The sequence below is a fragment of the Andrographis paniculata genome, unplaced genomic scaffold, assembly GCF_009805555.1.
Source record: "Andrographis paniculata isolate CXL003 unplaced genomic scaffold, ASM980555v1 Contig50END, whole genome shotgun sequence".
Lineage (NCBI taxonomy): Eukaryota > Viridiplantae > Streptophyta > Magnoliopsida > Lamiales > Acanthaceae > Andrographis > Andrographis paniculata.
The window spans coordinates 1188241-1210387 of NW_026137585.1; the positions used below are offsets into that span (position 1 = coordinate 1188241).

At 31.3% G+C, this 22147-nt stretch overlaps 4 protein-coding genes across 4 annotated transcripts; all 4 read right to left on the reverse strand.

The window, feature by feature from the left end:
• Positions 1-193: 193 nt before the first annotated feature.
• Positions 194-2178, reverse strand: LOC127253431 (salviol synthase-like). The gene is made up of 2 exons (XM_051278034.1): positions 1220-2178; positions 194-1053 (listed from the first exon to the last, which is right to left on the reverse strand). Exons 1-2 carry the CDS (start codon positions 2099-2101, stop codon positions 415-417), a joined length of 1521 nt encoding a protein of 506 aa, XP_051133991.1. The 5' UTR covers positions 2102-2178; the 3' UTR covers positions 194-414.
• A 763-nt stretch (positions 2179-2941) lies between these two features.
• On the reverse strand, positions 2942-4671 carry LOC127253388 (salviol synthase-like). The gene is made up of 2 exons (XM_051277960.1): positions 3802-4671; positions 2942-3716 (listed from the first exon to the last, which is right to left on the reverse strand). The coding sequence occupies exons 1-2, from the start codon at positions 4621-4623 to the stop codon at positions 3087-3089; spliced, it is 1452 nt and encodes a 483-aa protein (XP_051133917.1). The 5' UTR covers positions 4624-4671; the 3' UTR covers positions 2942-3086.
• Positions 4672-9681: 5010 nt separating this feature from the next.
• Positions 9682-11474, reverse strand: LOC127253138 (salviol synthase-like). The gene is made up of 2 exons (XM_051277564.1): positions 10560-11474; positions 9682-10475 (listed from the first exon to the last, which is right to left on the reverse strand). Exons 1-2 carry the CDS (start codon positions 11451-11453, stop codon positions 9834-9836), a joined length of 1536 nt encoding a protein of 511 aa, XP_051133521.1. The 5' UTR covers positions 11454-11474; the 3' UTR covers positions 9682-9833.
• Positions 11475-19851: 8377 nt separating this feature from the next.
• On the reverse strand, positions 19852-21638 carry LOC127253378 (salviol synthase-like). The gene is made up of 2 exons (XM_051277942.1): positions 20714-21638; positions 19852-20635 (listed from the first exon to the last, which is right to left on the reverse strand). Exons 1-2 carry the CDS (start codon positions 21602-21604, stop codon positions 20009-20011), a joined length of 1518 nt encoding a protein of 505 aa, XP_051133899.1. The 5' UTR covers positions 21605-21638; the 3' UTR covers positions 19852-20008.
• Between the last annotated feature and the right edge of the window lie 509 nt (positions 21639-22147).

The window sequence follows — 22147 nt, forward strand, 5'->3', positions numbered from 1 at the left end:
CCAAGACCCGCCCCGCTAGAAAATATTAAGCCCCGAGACCCGCCCCGCCCAGCTTCCACCCGGCCCCAGGACCCGCCCCGCCCCGAACCCGGAGGGTTCGGAGCCAACCCGACAAATCCGCTTTTTTTAAAAGTATATAATAATAAATATTTTTTAACAATCGAATACTAAAACAAGTAGAATTAAAAGCACCAAAAAAAAATAAATCTAAAAACAATGCAAATATAAGAATTTAAAACATCAAATAGTCAATTCTAACATTCTCAAAGTCTTCATCTTCATCTAGAACTAGTGGGCACTGAGTAAACCCCGGCCGGACCTAATACCCTGCAAACTAGGCCCGAACTATGTGTGGCAGGTGACCTGAGGCATCTAGGGTTTGAACCCATAACTTCACGGTCACACGTGTAACCCCTACACCACCAGGCCATCCCTTACGGGACAAGGATTCATAAGTTTTGGAATGACATGGAGTGGATCTTTCCTTTTTGTTGTAATGCCAAAGGTTTCCTCCATGGCCAAATCTTCAGGTTTCATTCCATCAGGCAACAGCCAATCGAAGTGATAGAGAAACATCGCCAATGGGAGCTCGACATTCGCGAGGCCAAACGACATTCCGGGGCAAATCCTTCTTCCGGCGCCAAAGGGAAGGTATTCGAAATTGCTTCCCTTGAAATCAACTGGATTATCAAGAAATCGCTCCGGCACAAAGCTCTCGGCATCATCCCAGTATTTCGGATCTCTTCCCATGGACCAGACGTTCACCATTACCCTTGTCTTTGCCGGTATATTATATCCGTGGATCTTACATTGCTCCGAGTTTTCTCTAGGAGCAAGTAATGGCGCCGGAGGATGTAGCCGGAGAGTCTCTTTGATGACGAGCTTCAGGTACTTTAGCTTGTCAAAATCAGCCTCGTCCACATGTCCCTTGTCCTTGAAGACCATTCGCAACTCATTTTGCGCGTTCTTGAGGATTTTCGGGTGTTTTAGCATCTCCGTCATGGCCCAATTTACAGTAGTCGACGATGTTTCAATTCCAGCAGTGAACATATCCTGCATTTAAAACTACATTAACATTGTTGGTTGATTCTGATTTGTAGATAAACAAATGAACAAGGCGTATCCCTATAAGCTTAATTTTTAGGTGTGGCGTTCATTTACATCATCTAACACATATCATATTTATAACACCATTAATTAAAGAAGTTCGACAACAAACCCGCAGGACAGATTTTATGTTCTCAATAGTCAAGTGAAGCTCGTGTCCTTCGTCGTTCAACTTGACGAGAACATCAACCAAGTTTTCCCGTAGCTTCGGTTCATCTTTCGTAGCTTTACACTCGTCGATAATGTTTCCAAGTATCCTGTCGGAATGTTTATGCAGCCTCTCTGCCCTGCGTTTGATCCCCGTTATTAGACCGATCAATTTTATCGAAGGAAAGAAATCCCCCAACGTCATTCCTGCCATGAGTTCAACTGTTTCTTCAACTATCAACGTGAATTCAGCTAGCTCCGTCGTATTGTACCCAAGCGATGCTTGCATTACAATGTCGCACGTATTTAAGCTAACCTTTTCCGACAACTCGATCACGGACCCTTCTTTAGAAGCTATCCATTGGCAGAGTTTCGAAACTTCTCCTTCTCGTAAAGTCTTGTATGATTGGACACGCTTTGCGCTCAGCAGTTCGATCGTGCAAATTTTGCGCAGCTGTCTCCAGTATTCGCTGTATGGCGAGAACACTATATCCGTATTCTTGTAAAACAAAATTTCCGGGGCTAGGAGCGACGGCCTATTGGCGAAGGCGACGTCATGTGTCTTCATGATTTCTTGCGCCGCATCCGGCGAGGATATTACAACCGTGATCACTTCGCCAAGCTGCAAGTGCATCATCGGACCGTATTTTCTCGCCAAGTCGCTCAAAGTTTGATGAGGGAGCTGAAAACCGGCGACGAGCTGGTGCAAGTTTCCGATCACCGGAAGCTTTCTTGGCCCCGGCGGAAGATTCGAAACGCCGGAGGATTGCCTGGCTACTTTGATGATTTTTGCTAGCAATATGATGAACGAAAGAAGTAAAATTGAAGATGTAAAGTCGATATCCATAATGGAGTCGATCGAACAGTAGATTTTCTTACAAGTTTAGGGAAATTATTTGAATGAATGAATCATTTTAATAACACACGAGAGGCAAGTTGTTCATATATCTCTAGGGGGTGGAGATTGTCCCACGTAAATCCGCCCCTGAATATATATATATATATATATATATTTTATCATGTCAGAAATCAGATCAAGATTCGAGATGTCTGTCCATGATTTAATAATTGAAGCATGGTGTGATTGGGGATGGAGGAACGGTGTGCTGAAAATGAAAATTGAATTAATTAACCTAACTACATTTATTATGATGGTTATATAATGAATGTTACGATTAAAAGTATTTGTTGATGTTACTTTTTGTGTTTATTTTTTAATATTTTTTTTTACTATTTATCAATTTCATATAATATGTAATTATTGTTGGTGTAAGTTGTTATTTTATATGATTTTCGAAATATGATAGCCCTAATAATAAAATTATTCGATACTAAGTAGATTACATTTTCTTCGGAATTTTAAAAATTTAGCCTCGCTCTCATCCCGATTCTAGAACTATAGCTATTGTTGTGGAATTCCGCAACAATTAATATTATTATGTAACCACAATATATTCAGTTGCAACAAATATTTCATTACAATATAACATTTTCATATTCTAAAAATAATATCTAATTTAATTTAAAATATCCCATAAAATATTATTTACATTTAAATCTCATTAACCTTGTCGGTGGAGCTTGTCACCCCAAACTAGTTTGCAAGCTATTGCGACTTTTATAAAAAAGAAACACACATACATGAATTTCATAACATAAACATCAAATTTATTGCAGAAATCTGAGATGTAAACCAACGCATATGTTGAATACAAAAGTGCAGAAAATAGAACAATCAAACCACAAATTAAATTAAAGTGAAGAATACATGCATGCATACATACATATATATATATATAAATATGTCGATTATTGTTTGAACAAGAGATGCATCAGCCATGTTTTCCAGGCAAAGGTATCTTCACTTTCGGAATCACATACAATGGTTCTTTCCTCCTCAACGTAACCCCGGCCGCCTCGGCCATGTCCATATCTCCGGGTTTCATTCCGTCTGGCAAAGCCCAATCGAAGTGGTAGAGAAGCATAGCCAAAGCATGCTCGACATTAGCGAGGCCAAATGATATTCCGGGGCAAATTCTTCTTCCGGCGCCAAAGGGAAGGTATTCGAAGTTGTTCACTTTGTAGTCGACCGGATTATCAAGAAATCTCTCAGGGATAAAACTATCGGGTTCTTTCCAGTACTTGAGATCTCTTCCAATCGCCCATGCATTTACCAGGACTTGACTTTTCGGAGGTATTTTGTATCCGAAGATTTCACACGGCTCTGTACTTACTCTCGGAAACATTACGGGTATTGGCGTATGGATCCTTAGCGACTCTTTTATGACTAACTTTAGATACTTGAGCTCGTCAAAACAAGACTCATCGACAAATCCCTTGTCCTTGAAAACTAGTCTTACCTCGTCTTGCGCCTTCTTGCAAACACTCGGATGCCTTAGCATTTCCACCATAATCCAATTCGTAGTCATTGAGGATGTTTCAATCCCGGCCTGAAACACATCCTATAAGCACGAGAAATTAGAAAATGCGAAGGATTCGAGAAATATCGAATACGGTAAAAATGAATTTAGAAGCTCGGCGACGAACCATTAAGACGGCTTTTATATTGTTGTCCGTCACCTGTATTTGGTTTCCCGAATTATTAAACTTCAGAAGATTGTCTAAGAAGTCTTCGTGTTGTTTAGACTCGTCCTTCGTCAATGATCTGTGTTCTTTGATGATCTTTTCAAGTATCCTGTCCGCCTTTTTATGCAGCCTCTCTAACTTGCCTTTAATCAGATTGAATTGTCGCAAGAAACTGATCGAAGGATAAAAATCAGCGAGACTTAATCCAATGCCAACTTCGGCGCTCTCATTGGCTATGTCGTTGAATTCTCTTAGTTCGTCGGTCTTTCCCCCAAGCGCGGCCTGAAGTACAATATCACAAGTAGTGAAGCTGATCTTCTCTGTCAAGTTGATCGACAAACCTTCTTTCGACGCAATCCATTTGCACAAATTCGTAAACTCTTGCTCTCTTAAAGCGCGACACGAGTGGCTCAACAGCTCCACGGTGAAGAACTTGCGCATTTGTTTCCAGTATTCGCCGTACGGCGACATTTCCAAACTGGAAGTGTCGTAAAGTATAATATCCGTCGCAATGGTTACCGGTCTGTTAAAAAAGTTGAGCTCATGCTTCTTCATGATTTCTTTTGCGGCTTCCGGCGATGAAATCACGACGGTGCTAAGTTGGCCGAGCTGCAGGTGCATCACCGGTTCATATTTTCCGGCCCAATCACTCATCAATTCATGTGGCAGCTTCGAGCTGGTGACCATCTGGTGCAAGTTCCCGATCACCGGCAACTTTTTCGGCCCCGGAGGGAGTTTCGAATTCGGGTCGGGTATGGATCGGGTAATTAATCTAAAAACCATTGCCAAAAATAGGAAGAAGGAAAAGATGATAACGAAGGATAATGAGAAGTCAGAATTCCATTTTTGGAAACTCTTTGGAGATCTCAAGTACAGCTGATTTTATTTATACTTAATTAATATTCAATCGTAAATGTAATACCCGACACATAATCGAGTTGAACCATACGGTATTTAATTTATTTAAATATTTTAAAATTGTTGCTAATATGTTGATTTTAAACCGCTACAAATTTGTGAGCACTTGTTCGTTTTGAATGAAATTTATGTCTTTAAATAGGAATTAGAGTTAGTTTTCTAACGCCACAAACCGTAAAGCAGAAGTCAAACAAAAGTTATATTGTTATAATTTAATTAAGATTAAAAAAATTATAAATTATCAAATTTATAATATAATTAAAATGTATAATTATATTTTTTAAAAAAAATGACAAATTATCACAAAAATAAAAATTATGAACCATTTATGTATGACAGAAAGAAAATTTCTTTTAGTGTTTAGAAATTAGCTATAAAAGAAATACTCTCATTTTTGTCCGTCTCAATTAAATAGTCTATCATTTTTTGTCCGTCTCAAAACAATAGTTTCATTTCCATAAATAACTATATCACTATAAAATTATCTTTACTTTTTTATATATTTTTTATATTAATTTTTTATCTATATTTTATATACTCTATGTCACTTAAACTTATGTTTTTTTTGTTTTTTATCATTCAACTAACAATATTTTTATCTTGTTATTTAGTAAAAAGATTAAACTACTTTTTGTACTTAAAATAAAGAACAAAAATGCATATTACATTCAAATTCGTATATAAAAATTTGAGAATATTTAATATATACATTTCTCTTTAATTGTGGAATCCACTATTTAATACAAATATTCCTACTTTATTATATATTAATCATTATATCATTGTTTTTATATTAAATAGTAAATATTTATTTTTATATTCTTTTCGATTAAGAAGCGTATTAATAACAATAGTTATTGAGTAAGATTAACATAGTTCTTAATAACAATAGTTTACTTAAAATAAAAATAAATTATAAATTATAAAATTTAAAATATAATTAAAATGTATAATTATATTTTAAAAAAATGATAAATTATGTTGGATAGACGAAAATAAAAAGAATTGATAAATTATGTAGGACATAGTGAATATTGTTTTTAACTATATGATACAATTAAAATATTATTATTTTTTAAATTTTACGTCAAAAATAGTTATATACATTAATGCATAATGAAAAGTAGTAGTAAGGTTATCTCCAACCCAATGCGGGTTGGTGGAATTTTTTACGTTGTTGCAGTGCAATGCCACTTTTGGTTTTGCAACAATCCAAAAATTGACATTGCCTTTCTTTAAAAAAAAAATAAAAAAAATGGTGTAAATTATAAAAGTAAAAAATTGTTTAAAATGATGTATAAAATAATATTGAAGTAAATTATAATATTATATTATAATTGAAGTAAAAATATTGTAACAATTGTATTTATATTAAAATTGTATAAATAAAATTTAGCTGTTGGAAATCGTCTAATTTACTACAAAATAATAATAATAAATATACCTTCAATTGAAAATAAAGAGTATAATATTCTTTTATCAAAAAATATGAAACCAAACAATCATTAATTAAGAATGACAATATCACTGTCCAGGATGGAACGTGTGGAGCGAGAACTTATAACTGTAAGATTATGAATTCAAACCCCAGACCTACGAGTCTACATGCAACATTAAGTTCCGTACCACTTACAATAATTATATCACCAACAAACCATTAAAATATTTGCATAATTATTATTTAATAGTATTTTATTAATAGTGCTGCACTATTTGTTAAATTTAAAGTTTTAAAATTAAAATTATTAAAGATTTATTTATGATTGTTTGGATATTTTATCAGATATTATATTATAACTATTAATGGATTAAAACATGAATATTTATCAAAATCAATATTAAAATAAATAACTTTTATTTTTAATATAAAAAATATAATTGAGTCTTGTGCTTTTCTTTTTTTCAATAAAAAATATTAGTATTCACTATATAAAGAGTGATTTGGTGGTATGGGGAGTGAATTTGTGGCCATGATGTTATGGATTTAAATTTTGCCATCTGTCAATATGATTTGCCTAGTGTAATTTGTTTTGTCGACAAAAATATCAAAATCTCTACTAATAAAATATTATAAACATTACTCAATGTCAGAGTATTGGTGAGAATAGAAAGGGATGTCATGGTGTCTATTTTTTTTTATGACTAATAATAAAGTCCTGTGGTCATTTAATTTCTTGAAGTATTAAAGGTGAACCAACCAACTCTTTTTAATTTTTAGTTATATATATTTATATTAGATATATATTGATATGTTTTAAATCTAGTTTTTACTTTGCTAAGTTTTTACGAGGTCTTCCGGCCGGTCAGCGAGTCGGGGGTTAAAGAGTCCCTTTGCAGTCGTGAATAAATTTGTTTTTTGTAGACGTAATCAACACGTTATTGGTGAACCATGTAAATCTGTGTTTTTTTAAAACTTTTTTTGTTAGTTATTTGATCATTAATCATAATTCGTCACAACAATGCAGGATATCGGATTTAACACTTCATTCATTTATAATAAAAAAAATTGGTTGGAATGTTCTTGAGAATTAAGGAAGATTTCTGACATTTTATGAACTTTTGTTTATTCATAAAAATTTCTTTATTAAAAGCTTACTTATAATGAACCATGATGATGAAAACCTTCTTAATGAGCTACGATAAAATTAAAGAGTGTTACATTAATTCAATAAAAGATTTATTATAAGAGTTACGGCACTTATTGAAAAAGAAGTTACAATTGTTGAATAATTATAGATCTATGATCAATTCAATTGTTAATCTTATGGTTAATTTTAAAGATAAGTAGTTTAACAATTGAAATTCTTAATTTTAATAGGTTTTTAGTTTTTTTTTAAAAAATAAATCATAATTGTATTGAATAATTACGTTATATTTGAAAAGAAAAATCAATCTAAAAAAAAAACATAGTGTATTAATTATTAATTAAATTTATTTAATCAAAACAAGGTAATAACAATATGATCTAATAATTTAAATTACACATTCAAGGTATTATAGACGCTACCTCTATATCAAATAGAAGCTACCCTAATAGATATGAAAACGGAAAGTATGAATATGATATCCATAGCATATAGGATATTCGAGAATGTATTTGACTGAGGTCAGAACTCATAGAGAAAGTGGATCGAACTAAAATCCTCTGGATACCTCAAGGACAAGGTTTGTTGAATACCTTGTCCGACTATAGGAGTTGAGAAAATTGTGTTCCCTTGGCCACGGACTCGAGGAACCACATTTTTTCGCAAAAAATGTCACTTGACTATATTAGAATGGCGACGATGCAATAGGAACAAAATATGTTTCCTTAGATGGTTGGACAAAAGAAGTTACCTCATTTTGGTTGTCTTCCAACACTAAAGGATTTCTTTCACTTTCTTCTTTGTCCCAAAACCATACCATTTCAGTTTGGATGGTCAGTGAGATGGTGTTCGCTAAATATTGTGAGATCTCGAGGGCCGAATCATGTAAAGAGGCTTAGATTTCAGCCTTAATGAGATCTTGAAGTACATTACCGTAAGTGGTAGGTCCAAATTTGGCAAGTTTGTTGGAAGATGATCAATCGGTAGAATCTTCCAAATTTTGATTCCCTAATGGCATGAAACACATGAGATGATCGACAGTTTTACTGGGCGTACCAATTTATTGTCGTTGAAAAGTTCCAATCGACAACATACTAAAATGTTGGGCCAAGCGGATGGAGAAAAAGGTGAGATTCCCGGGCTAACTCGAGAGAGTTTTCCGGACAATCTCCCACGTGTGTGGATTTTGGAATGGATCAAAAACACACAAAAAAAAATAAAAATACAAGAGGTAAATAACAACTTAAAAATCGATATTCAAAGTAGGATTGATCAAACACATAATACAAGTGTTTGGAAATAAAAGAAATGAAACACAAAAACAAGAAAGCAAAAATATTTAAATAAAGAGCTACATTTTGGAGAAATTTTGATTGATTTATCCATGCATGGTGGTCATTTTTATTTTCCCCCTTCTTTTGTAAAGACTTCAATAATTTTTCCATTCATTATCTCATTTATAGACTCTATAATTACTTTTTAACTCCACTTTAAAGACTTCATATCAAAACTCTCATCCCAAATGTTATCATTAGACAAAAGTATCCTCATAATGATATTAGATTTTTTCCTTTTAGTAGTTCAAATAAAAATTAGCAATATTTACACTGCAAGTTCTAATAGAAATAGAATTTTTTTTTTTCATAAAATATCATATCAAAATATTTTTGAAAGGTTCAGTAATGTGGAGTGAACTAGTGATTGTGAGGTTATAGTTCAAACTTTCGTTGTCTCTAACGAAAATGTTTTAATATAGATGAATTGGTGATTTTGCCATCTCTCACTATAATTTGGTTTTAGTGTGCCGTATTATTTATATATATATTTTTTTAATAAATTATCAAATCAGAATACTTATTTTTTTTATTAAATATAAATAACAAAAAATCAAAATTTTATTTAAATTATCATATCAAATATTTATTTATATTACATTGAGTATTATTTTAGTTTAAATTTTTTAGTAATTTTAAAGTCCAAACTCAGATTCGAACCTTAAAAAACAATGCATACATACTACCAACATACACATAGTTTTTCTAGTTTATCTAACTTTGCTTCGGTAGCGATTGCGGATTTTCAAGTTAAAAAAAAAAAAAGAAAAACGAAAAAACAAAAGACATAGTTGATATGATATGAATCTCATTAACTCTAGTGTGTCTCTTGTAACTTTTTTGTTCGATCTAATTTGCAAACTATTGTGTCTTCTTACCCAAAAGAACAACACATATGTGTATTAATCACAAAATTGAAACATCAAAATCATCAAGAACAAGACGTACACATATTCTATGTACAGAAATCTATGATGTAATTTAAAACAAGGTGATAACAGAAGTGCAAAAAACACAACAATCAGAAATTCCTTATTGAAAGTAGAATAAATACATAAATTTAGTGATTTTTGGTTGAACATGAGATGCATCAGTCTTGTTTTCGAAGCACAAGTATCTTCACTCTCTTTAGTAAAATATGAAAGAATAATCAGCGCTATGTGCTTATTACTACGCCGCGGCTGCATAAAGGTATCTTCACTCTGGGAATCACATACAATGGTTCTTTCCTTCCCAACGTAACGCCGGAAGTTTCAGTCATGTCCATATCTTCAGGTTTCATTCCATCGGGCAAAGCCCAATCGAAGTGGTATAGAAACATCGCCAAAGCAAGCTCAACATTAGCGAGGCCAAATGATATTCCGGGGCAAATCCTTCTCCCGGCGCCGAATGGAAGGTACTCAAAGTTGTTCACTTTAAAGTCGACCGGATTATCAAAAAATCTCTCTGGGATAAAACTATCGGGTTCTTTCCAGTACTTGGGATCTCTTCCGAGTGCCCATACATTTATCAAGACTCTACTTTTTGAAGGTATTTTGTATCCGAAGATCTCACACGGCTTTGTACCTTCTCTAGGAAACAATATGGGTATCGGCGGATGGATCCTTAGAGACTCTTTTATTACTAACTTTAGATACTTCAGCTCGTTGAAACAAGACTCATCGACGAATCCCTTGTCCTTGAAAACCAATCTTACCTCATCTTGTGCCTTCTTATAAACACTTGGGTGCCTCATCATTTCCACCATAATCCAATTCGTAGTCATCGAGGATGTTTCAATCCCGGCAGTAAACACATCCTATATAGACAAGAATTAGAAAACTCGAAGGATTCAAGAAAAATCGAATAGAGTAAAAAGGAATTTAGAAGCTCGGCGACAAACCAGTAAGACGGCTTTTATATTGTTGTCCGTCACCTGTATTTGGTTTCCCGAATCATTAAACTTCAGAAGATCGTCTAGGAAGTCCTCGTGTTGTTTAGACTCATCCTTTGTCGATGATCTGTGTTCATCGATAACCTTTACAAGTATCCTGTCCGCCTTTTTGTGCAGCCTCTCTAACTTGCCTTTTACGCCATTGATTTGCTGAAGCAAACCGATCGAAGGATAGAAATCAGCAAGAGTGAATGCAGCTCCAAGCTCGGCGCTCTCGTTGGCTATGTTGGTGAATTCTCTTAGTTCGTCGGTCTTTTTCCCAAGCGATGCCTGAATTACAATATCACAAGTAGTGAAGCCGATCTTCTCTGTCAAGTTGATCGATAAACCTTCTTTGGACGCGATCCATTGGCACAAATTCCTAAACTCTTGCTCTCTTAAAGCGCGGAATGATTGGACTCGTGCCGCGCTCAACAGCTCCACGGTGAAGAACTTGCGCATCTGTCTCCAGTATTCGCCGTACGGCGCCATTACCAAATTGGAAGTGTTGTAAAGCACAATATCGGCCGCCATGAATGCCGGCCTGTTAAAAAAGTTGAGTTCATGCGTCTTCATGATTTCTTTTGCGGCTTCCGGCGATGAAATGACAACATGGCTAACTTCGCCGAGCTGCAGGTGCATCACCGGTCCGTATTTTCCGGCCAAGTCGGTCATCAATTCGTGTGGCAGCTTCGAGCTGGTGACCATCTGGTGCAAGTTCCCGATCACCGGCAGCTTTCTCGGCCCCGGAGGGAGTTTCGAGTTCGGGTCGGGTATGGATCGGGTAATTAATCTAAAAACCATTGCAAAAAACAGGAAGAAGGAAAAGATGAAAACAAAGGATAATGAGAAGTCGAATTCCATTTTTGGAAACTCTTTGGAGATCTGAAGTTACAGCTGATTTTATTTATACTTATAAGACTTTTCAATATAAAATATGTAAAAAAATGGGAAAAAATCATTTTTGTCTCAATATAATTAAAATTCATCAATTTTGATTTTAATATAAAAATTTTATCAATTTTGGTTCCAATATAATCAAAACTCATCATTTTTTGTTTCAATATAACCAAAACTCATAATTTTTTGTCCCAATATAACCAAAACTCATCATTTTTTGTGTCAATATAAAGTTTTTATCGATTTTAGTCTCAATATAACCAAAACTCATCATTTTTTGTCCCAATATAATCAAATATTATCTTTTTTTGTTCCACCGTCAACAAACCGACGAAAAAGATCGTCTAGTTCCTCTCCAAATGAGAGCTGCATGTCATTTCATTTTCCGTCGGTTTGTTGACGGTGGGACAAAACAAGATAAAATTTGGTTATATTGGAACTAAAATTGATAAAAAATTTATATTATGACCAAAAATGAAGAATTTTTGATTATATTGAGACCAAAATTGATAAATTTTTTATATTGGAACAAAAATTAATAAATTTTAATTATATTGAGACCAAAAATAATTTTTTTTTCTAAACAAATTTATTAATATTTTGGATAAACTGATTTTTAGTACATTATTAAACATATTTATCATTTTTGTCTCTTATAAAACGATACGACGCAAATAATTGAATAATGTAATCAATGAGTTTTTGTAGCATAATATCGGGCGACAATGCCCAATGGTTCATTTCCATCTTAGATATTTTCACGTCATAAATAAAAATATTAAATATATATATATATATATAATATTTTAGATAGATCGCAACTAATAGCCTGCAAATTAAATTAGTAAAATATATTAGCCTTCATCTATAACATTAACGTGTATTGCATTCTTTATTGTTGTGGAATATTTCAATAGCTTTGTACACATATATAATTACTTATGATAGATATGGCCCGAGGGAATATATAATTTCTGTGCGCAGTCAAATATAAATAATCAAAATTATACTCTTCGTTTTATTTTAAAGTATTATTTTTATTAATTTTATTCTTCCCATTTTAAAGGATTATTTTTTTTAGTAAAAATAATTATATTTTAATACCAAAATACTCATAACTTTTATTTGAATTACTAATATAGGATTACACATACACTTATTTTTTATATTATTAAAAATTTTGAGGGAAAATAATGAGATCTTGTTATTTATTATCAAATAAAGAAAGCAATACAAAACAGGCTCCATAAACTCAAATTTAAGTAATATAATATATGAATAAGACTAAATATAAATCAACTAAATCTAAAACTAAATATCTAAAATATTTCAACTTACATAAAATCAAATGGCAAAAATATCAAATCTTCTTACACACTTCCACTAACTAATAAAATACTACTACCTCCGTCCGGCTCTAAGGATCTCATTTACTTTTTACGTGTTGATATTTGAATATTAATTGTTAAATGAAAACGTAGTACAAATAAAAAAAAATGACAAAAATACTTCTATCAGTGTCTTGTAATACTATTATAATGAAATTTGTGCAAACAATTATACAAATATAAGGATATCTGTAAGGCAAATGAGAATGAAGTATTATTTCTTAATTTACTACAAAATCCCAAAAGTCATTTCAAAATGGACAGAGGGAGTAATATATATTTTTTATTCTCTTAAAATTTGAATTTTTTTTTTCAATTAACCAAAATAAAATATTGAAAATGTGAATGAAAAAACTCTTTGTTAATTTTAGCATACAGACAAATATATTTTCTTCATACTGCAGCAACCTTACTTTTTATAGTATTCGTAGGTTGTAGAAAAGGTCGTCTCTGCAATCTTGCTGCAATCTGAATTTGTGGGCTCAATTTTATTCATTGTGTCCAATCTTTTAAATGGCCACAAGAGTCAAATATAACAGTTTTGAGATGGTCAGACTCGTGCAGAATCATTAGAGAAGACTCCATCCCATTTCATGCAAAAAGAAATTAATGAGAGGTTGTTCTTTCCAAGGTTACGTGATATATACGATCAAATGAGAAAAAGTTTGGTGGTGAGTAGGTTTGAGAGCCAAAATATAGAGAAAGAAATTATCGTGTGTGCTTTCACTCTTCTCCTCATTTTCTCCATGTTTTGAATTGTTGTTTAACACTGAAACCTACCAGAGAGGTCGACGGAGATCGGAAATAATGGAGTTCCAATCGGAGAGGATGATCAAACTTTGAGCTGCTCTGCTGTATAGTCGTTGTCAGTACGCACGCGTTTGTGACGACGTAAACCTATGGAGGTATTTTCCTAGGTTAACCATGATAGTTTTTTTGGTTGAAAGAGTTGTAATTGTTTTTGTCCTTAATCAGCACTGATCAGTGGAATATGTACTGAATTGATATCCCCAAACGTAAATTGATTGATAATCGAACCCGATCGACAAATACCTTGGCTCATCTATTGTTTTTCTGGTCAAGTATTTATATCGCTGTTAGTAAACTGTTATTAATGTGAGTTAATTGCGCCTTTAAGGAAAGTTGATCCTATTTAAGATGTTGGAAGCAGATTTGTCGATTATAATTGAACTAAAATAAAAATTTATAAAAGGAATTTCGGATCCAATTGAACCAATGAACCAATGCAAATCGAACAGTTCGAGGACCGATGATTGCTTACCCCCACTTCCCAATAAGTTGTTCGTAAATTTATTTCATATTTATTGTGTATGGGCACACTCCTTTATGTAATTTTCTCATTGATCTTTTTGTTGGTTTTTTTTAAAAAAAAAAAATACTTGGGTCCCACCAATTATTGTATCTTGTCATATTTTGAAAAACAATCAAATTTCGAATGGAATTAAATTATTTGATTTAATATAAATTAAAATCAATTCAATATTTTAAATGGAAAAAAAAATGAAAGTTATTTAATAAAGAATTAAATATATAATATTAATTTATTCAGACAATTTTTATATTAAAAATATCTAATTTTACTTCTCTTAATAACAGTAATTTACTTTAGTCATTGAACATGTTACACTCAAAAAAAAAAAAAAAAATAGTATATTTGTAATGGAATTCTATTAAAGATCACGTAGCTAACTTAATTTCATCATTAATTTCGTCTTTAATATCATTAGTAACGGAAAAAGAGAATTTAAAGACGAAAAAATCTCGTTACAAAAATGATATTTTCTTATAGTGTTAGGGTGTGTTTACTCGTAAGGTTTTGTTTTTGGGTTTTGATTTTGAATAGTAAACTTTTGAATTCAAATAGTTATTTGATATGATATAAATATTTATTGATGTGATGTTTCAAATATAAAATAAAGTTTTGGTGTTATATAATAAATAAATAATAAAGGTTTGATTTAATATCTTTTGGAGGGAAAAAAAATTGGAATGGTAAAATCATAGGAAAAAAACTCACAGGTAAACATACTCTAGTATATATTTCCTCCGTCCGCTTCAAAGGGTTACATTTACCTTTTGTGTTATTGTAGTTAATATTAAAAATATCTTTATATTTGTATAATTTTTTATACAAATGTCAATTATAAGACACTAATTAAACTATTTTTGTAATTTTTATTAATTTATATTACGTTTTGATATAATAATAATTAATATTCAAATATCAACACGCACAAAAATATTTATTATTGTAGATATGATTTGTTTGGTTGTGATTTAAAATTAATTTAAAATAAAATTTTTATTTTTATTATTTTTAAATTCTATTTTAATTGAATATTTTATGAAAATAAATAGTATATTTTTATTTATTTGAATTTAAAACTATAAAAGAACAAACTTAATATAGTATCCAATAAACACATAGCACGGGTCGAGACTAATATATCTATTTCTGATATGAAAATAAATGTATAATTGAATTATGTATATTTTAGTAGAATGATAGTAATAAATTTTTAATTAATATATAATATATTTACTTGTATTTATATATATATATATTAATTTTAAAAATTAATATAACTATTGGATGTAATATTTTAAATGTATGCCTGGTTTTATATTTTATTGAAAAAAAACAATGACTTTATTAGTTCAAGTCAATTTTTGGATTGCAATTTTTAAATAATAATAATAATAATAATATTAATAAAAATAAAGAATATAAAATATTTTTTAACAAAAATAATATAATATTTAACTTAAAATAATATATTTTATATTTTTTTATATTTGGTATACAGAATTAATAAGTTGAATAAGAAAATTAAGAAAAAGAAAACAAATAAACACATTACTGGAAAGAATTTTAAAAATAAATATTTTTGATAAATATTTGTAGTAATTACAACATATTTCCATATCAAAATAAATACTCTGTCTGTCAGTAGGCATATGAGACCATGCCCGGCCCAATAGGGATGGGCCCACTACCAGAGCCCATTAATGTAAGAGGCTTATGTCCTCCAAAATTTATATTACTTAAAAAAAAAAAAAAAAGAAAAAAAAAATCTATATTTCATGTCAATTGTTTTAATATCAATTTAACTACATTTACTTTAAAATAATTTTTTATGAATAATTTCACTATTCAATGTGTTCCTTTATAGTTTGTTTGGTTGTACTCCCTCCGTCCCACATAAGTTGTCTTTATTTTCTATTTTCGTCTGCTCTACGTTACTTATTCTTTCTATTTTTGGAAATATAATTATGCACTTTAACCGCATTTTAAATTTTATAATTTTTTTAATTTTAATTAAACTATTTACTTATCTTTAATCTTAATCTATAATTATTTTTACTAAATAATAATTACTTTTACTAATACACTTCTTAATTATTTACTAATTATATTTTATCTAAATTCTCGTGTCTACAGTAATACACCCATATTACATGGGACGGAGGGAGTATTTAGTTTTAAAAGTTAAGTTTGTATATTACATAATAAAATTTCAAATTGAAATACTTATGCCATGTTATATAAATAGATTTTATATGATATTATAAATTTGAAATCAATAATTAATATAAATTAAAAAAATAAAAGTATTTGATTTTATATTTTTTGCACAAAAAATTATATGAAAAGTAAAAGTAAACCAAATCCTACAAATATATATATATATATATCTTTTTATTATAACATATAAAATGATTTTGATACTTTTACAGTACAAAAAAATGAATATTTTTATAAGACTTAACAATCATTTAGAATGACAATTTCACATTCAAAAATTATATCATCTTATAAATATTATTCTCTCTATTTCAATTTTTTATGCCACATTGCAATGGTACAGAAAATTAATAAAGAAAATAATAATAATAATAAATTAATTATTATTTATTAAAATTAGTATAATAAAATTATAAATAGATAAAATTATTTATTATAAACAAATTACACTAATGTATTTTAATACACGAAAATCAATAAGCTTTAAGTAATTTAAACAATCTATTTAATTTTTTTTCTTAATGTATATAGATTATTAGGCCAATATTTTAATTACATCTAATAATATTTTATTAATAATATAGTAATATTTTTTTTAAATTTAAAATTTTTAAATTCAACTTATTGAGAATCTATTTAAAATCATCGATTTTTAATAAAATATATTATTTTTTTTATATAAAATATCATATTAAAATAGTATTTAAATTAAAAATCACCGTATTTAAAATTAAATTTAAAACATAACCAAACAAAATATTTAATACTATTATCTTTACTACTAAAATAACTATTAACAAACGATTTCATGTGATGAGCTGTTGGTCTTGTCAAATCAATATGACGCTGATTTGATCAGATTAATATACGGTATAAGGATAATCAATATATATATATATGTATAAATATACGTTGGTCACCCATATAACATATGCTTATTCGGTTAAATTAGGAGTATGTTGGGACTTCCGTTTATGGATATATGTTCTCTAAATTCGAACTTTTAGATAAAACGGTCATTTAGCATCCGACATGGTATCAGAGTCTGGCTAGGTCTTGAATTTATACCTCCACTTGCACCTGATCTGTCATTCAAAATGAATGGGCCCTAGGGACAGTGCATTCAACAGGTGCGGACAAAACCTATATAAGGCACGTTCAAAATTGCACATTTATTACAATATATATACAATTGAACTATTGTTAGATTTGTGAACTTTAACCAGTATAATATTGTCCGCATTTGGTCAAATTTGTACGAATTTATTTCTAAATTTTCTCTTAAAAATATTATTTTAAGTGGAATTCATTTAGAATTTATAAAACGTGAATTTTTTTTTTAAAATATTTCACCATGGAATTTGTACATGCACCGACAATTTATTCACTGTGGGATCAAAGGATCTGTTGTTAACTATCCGGATGGACCAATACGACGTTAAGAGCTAAGGCCATCTCCAAACCATCGTCTCTATTTATCCAATTTTAACTCTAATCATAACTCCGTTTTTCACTATTATTCTTCAAATATTCAATTTTTTCTATTATTTTAAACAACTTTTTATTTTTATAATTTAAAATAAAATTAAAAAAAAAATTAAAACTAAAAATTAAATTTATAATTTTAAAAAATTAAAAAATTAAAAAATAAATAAATAAACAAATAGCGTTTGCTACAGTGCAACACAATAGCAAACTCTAAATTTTGTGCATGAAATAGCGTATGATTAGAGCAGCATCGCGGCAAAAATAGGATTAAAACACCATAAATAGAGATCGGTTGGAGATGCTCTAAAGAGATTTTCGATATCTTTTTCTTTTCCTTGTCTATTTTTATTAATTTATTTATTATTACTCTCTTTCGACTTCCATCTTCAACTGCATGATGTGAATTCCTCCACGTATACACATTTTAAACCACTTTCCCCAACTACCACACAATCTATTTCTATTGTACTGTTAAATTGGATTATCATTAATCTTTTTTTGTCTGATTCAAATATATAAATTAATGATGTATTTTTTTAACAGTATGAACTTTTAAGTGAGACGTCATTCTGCGCATCCGATATAGTATCAGAGCATTAAGTCTCCACTGTTCCCATTTTGCATATCCATGTACAAATTTCGCATATAGCTCCGGTTGCACCTGAGAGACAATTATTGTGGGCATCTGACAAATAGCAATTTTTAGAGATTTTAATATTATTTAATTTTTAAAAAATATTATATCAAATATTTTAGTTTTATAAAATATAATATCAAATTCTCACTTTTTTTTTATTATTTTCAAAATTTTCAAATTGAAAACACAATCAAACACTGCTGCATCTTTTTATCTTGTTTGTCTATATGTTATTTTACTCTTCTCTCCCTCCATGTTTGCACACTTTTAATCGCTTTCCCAACCTAACAAGTTATTATTCTTTGGGCCTTTCTTTTTATGTTGAGTTGCTATTACTTCATTGGGCTTTCATCTCCCACTCTATCTATTGCTTTTGGGCCCAAGTTTGATTTTTGGATTTTGGGTAATAGAAATATATATATATATAAAAAAAAAAAAAAAACAATTTTACGCAATTGAAATTATTAAAGATTAAAGGATGTCAAAATTAAGCTAACTTTGGAATAAGACACGTGAAATCACTAAAAAAAATAATATATTTGTAACGGAATTCCGTCTCTAAAGTTCACGTAGCTAACGTAATTTCATTTCTAATACCGTCTCTAATGTCATTAGTAACGAAAAAAATAGATTTAGAGATAAAAACATTTTGTTACAAAAATAATTTTTTTTTGTAGTGAGTACATGCTCGATGAAGCTTAACATGGACATTGTCGCTTACGAAGCAAATAATGAAAGGAGTGATAAATACTATCATAACAACCCTAATGTTGTAATGAACTAATGATTGAGATAATTCAACATTAGTACGATATTATCTGCTTTATAAGTCAAATTTATATATATTTGTTTTTGAACTTTTACAAAATATCTCATATTAGGTGAGTTAGATGCTAACTTTTTTTAAAAAAATGATTCTTTATTATTATTTTATTTGTTGTATATGTGATTTGAGTTTGTTCATTTTTTTCAATAGGATCCATCTTGGATTTGTTACAAATAAATTATTTCGAGTTGTATATATATATATGAACTATTGTGTCCTTATGGTGGTGTGAAGAAAATTTATAATGAAAAACAAAAAGGGATTGCATATGATGTATTTTAGTGTAAGATATCTTTATAAATAATATGAAAACAAAATTGAAAAACATACCTAAGCATATATAATTTACATCTTTTGTTTCTTCATTTATGGTTTTCTTCTGTTCTTCCTAATTTAACCTAACAATATAAAAGATCGATAAAACAAGACCTCGAAATGGAAGAATGGCAAGTAACAAAGATGTAATAAACGAGAGGTCATTCTTCCAAGAAATCAAACATAAAATTAAACAACCAAACCATAGAAAACGAAACAAGTTCAATAGTACCAACAAACATCAAGACAGCAATCTACCATGACACTCAATGTCTTAATTAAACATAACATAAAAAAGATCGATAGAATGCCTCGATTTTACTTGAGAGGCACAGGGTTCTTCATTATAGGAATCACATAAAGAGGATTCTTCCTTCTTGCTGTAATGCCAACAGTTTCAGCCATGTCCAAATCTTCAGGCTTCATTCCATCGGGCAAAACCCAATCAAAGTGATAGAGAAACATTGCCAATGGAAGCTCGAGGTTGGCGAGGCCGAAAGTCATTCCCGGGCAAATCCTTCTCCCGGAACCGAAAGGGATGTAGTCGAGATTCTTCCCGGTGTAATCAACCGAAATGTTATCGAGATACCTCTCCGGTATAAAGCTGTCGGCATCTTTCCAGATCTTAGGATCTCTTCCAATGGCCCAAGCATTCACCAAAACCCTAGTTTTCGCCGGTAGTTTGTATCCATTAATCTCACAGGCCTCCAAGTTTTCTCTCGGGATCAGTAGCGGCACCGGCGGATGCATCCTCAGTGTTTCTTTAACCACTAACTTCAGATACTTTAGGTTATCGAACTCGGACTCATCGACAAATCCCTTGTCGCCGAAAACCTCCCTCACCTCATCTTGTACCTTCTTAAGAACTCTCGGATGTTTAATCAGTTCCGCCATAGCCCACTCTGCAGTTGTCGACGATGTTTCGATTCCAGCATCGAACATATCCTATTTACACATTAAGTTAGATGATCAGAATGATCGTCTCACTTGTAAAAATCTCTTCAAAACATCAAATCAAAGTACCTGAAGCACCGCTTTTATGTTGTCATCGGTTAATTGCAGTTCATGTCCGCTGTCCTTATGGTACTTGAGGAGAACATCGGCTAAATCTTCGCGCTCTTTCTTTCGCGAGGCAGCTACTTTGTGTTCGTCGAGGATTTTCCCGAGTATTCTATCTGCTAACTTGTGCACCTTCTCGATTCGGCCTTTAAATCCGTTGATCGTTCCGAACCATCTAATCGATGGATAGACATCGACGAGATGGAATCCGGCCGCTACGGCTGCGCTTTCTTTAACGATATTTATGAAATGGTTGTGTTCATCGGTCTTATTCCCGAGGCACGCTCGCATAACCGTGTCGCATGTCGTCACGGCGAGTTTCTCCGTCAAGTTGACCAAAGACCTTTCTTTCGAAGCTATCCATCGGCAAAGATTTGAAAAATCTTCCTCCCTTATAGGGCGGAAAGATTGTACGCGTCTCGTGCTCAACAGCTCTACTGTGCAAATTTTCCGCAACTGTCTCCAATATTCGCCGTACGGCGAGAATGCAATGCTCGTAGGCCCATAACATATAATATTTATCGCAAAAAACGACGGCCTATTCGCGAAGGTAATGTCGTGAGTTTTCAAGAACTCTTTTGCTACGTCGGATGACGATACAACGACTGTGCTGATTTGACCCAATTGCAAATGCATCATCGGCCCATATTTTGCGGCCAAGTCGGCCAAAACCCGGTAGGGTGGCCGGAAGCTGACAAGGTTGTGCAAGTTTCCGATCACCGGAAACTTTCTCGGCCCCGGCGGAAGCTTCGCCGGAGTCCGGCGGCGTTTGGTGAGAGTGATCGCGTTCCATAAGGTTGCAAGAAATATGAGAGATGAGATAAGGATAATGAAAAAGGAGAAAGCGTTTTCCATTGATTCGAGTTTTTTGCAGTGTGAGTTTAGAACAATTTGCTGCAAATCGAAAGTGTCGATTGAAGATGCAAGAGCTGTAATAAATAGGTAAAGAGAAATTAGGGTTTTAGTTTTAATTAATTATTTCCACCTCTGTACTCTGCACGAGGCAGATTTTACGGTGTGCTTTTCTGAAGGTATGCATGGGTTGTAACGTAGGCGGTTACTCGACATATTTAATACATGATATACTTCCTTTCGTCTTTTATTTATGTATCGGATTTGTTTTTTTTCATTAAAATTTAAAAATATTAATATTATATTAGAGTGTTTTATGAATAAAGTAAGAAAATAATTAAAATAGTTTTAGTAGTATTGTCTGATATAAATATAATGATATTTGTGTAATATATTATAAATTGTAAAAGTATTTTTAATGTTAGCAAAACATACTGTTATTAAAAAATTAAATGGATACTTCGTCATGTCACATACCAAAATAGAAAAATTGATAAATTATTGAGGGATAGAAGGAGAGCTCCGTCTGATAACAAAGTATCCATT

What these genes read in the sequence shown, in the direction of transcription:
- LOC127253431 (XM_051278034.1), bottom strand. Translation starts at nt 2,101, where the DNA reads ATGGATATCGACTTTACATCTTCAATTTTACTTCTTTCGTTCATCATA. An exon ending in ACATAAAATCTGTCCTGCGG is followed by an intron (nt 1,054 to 1,219) that starts GTTTGTTGTCGA and finishes TTTTAAATGCAG; the next exon opens with GATATGTTCACTGCTGGAAT.
- LOC127253388 (XM_051277960.1), bottom strand. Translation starts at nt 4,623, where the DNA reads ATGGTTTTTAGATTAATTACCCGATCCATACCCGACCCGAATTCGAAA. An exon ending in ATATAAAAGCCGTCTTAATG is followed by an intron (nt 3,717 to 3,801) that starts GTTCGTCGCCGA and finishes TCGTGCTTATAG; the next exon opens with GATGTGTTTCAGGCCGGGAT.
- LOC127253138 (XM_051277564.1), bottom strand. Translation starts at nt 11,453, where the DNA reads ATGGAATTCGACTTCTCATTATCCTTTGTTTTCATCTTTTCCTTCTTC. An exon ending in ATATAAAAGCCGTCTTACTG is followed by an intron (nt 10,476 to 10,559) that starts GTTTGTCGCCGA and finishes TTGTCTATATAG; the next exon opens with GATGTGTTTACTGCCGGGAT.
- LOC127253378 (XM_051277942.1), bottom strand. Translation starts at nt 21,604, where the DNA reads ATGGAAAACGCTTTCTCCTTTTTCATTATCCTTATCTCATCTCTCATA. An exon ending in ACATAAAAGCGGTGCTTCAG is followed by an intron (nt 20,636 to 20,713) that starts GTACTTTGATTT and finishes ATGTGTAAATAG; the next exon opens with GATATGTTCGATGCTGGAAT.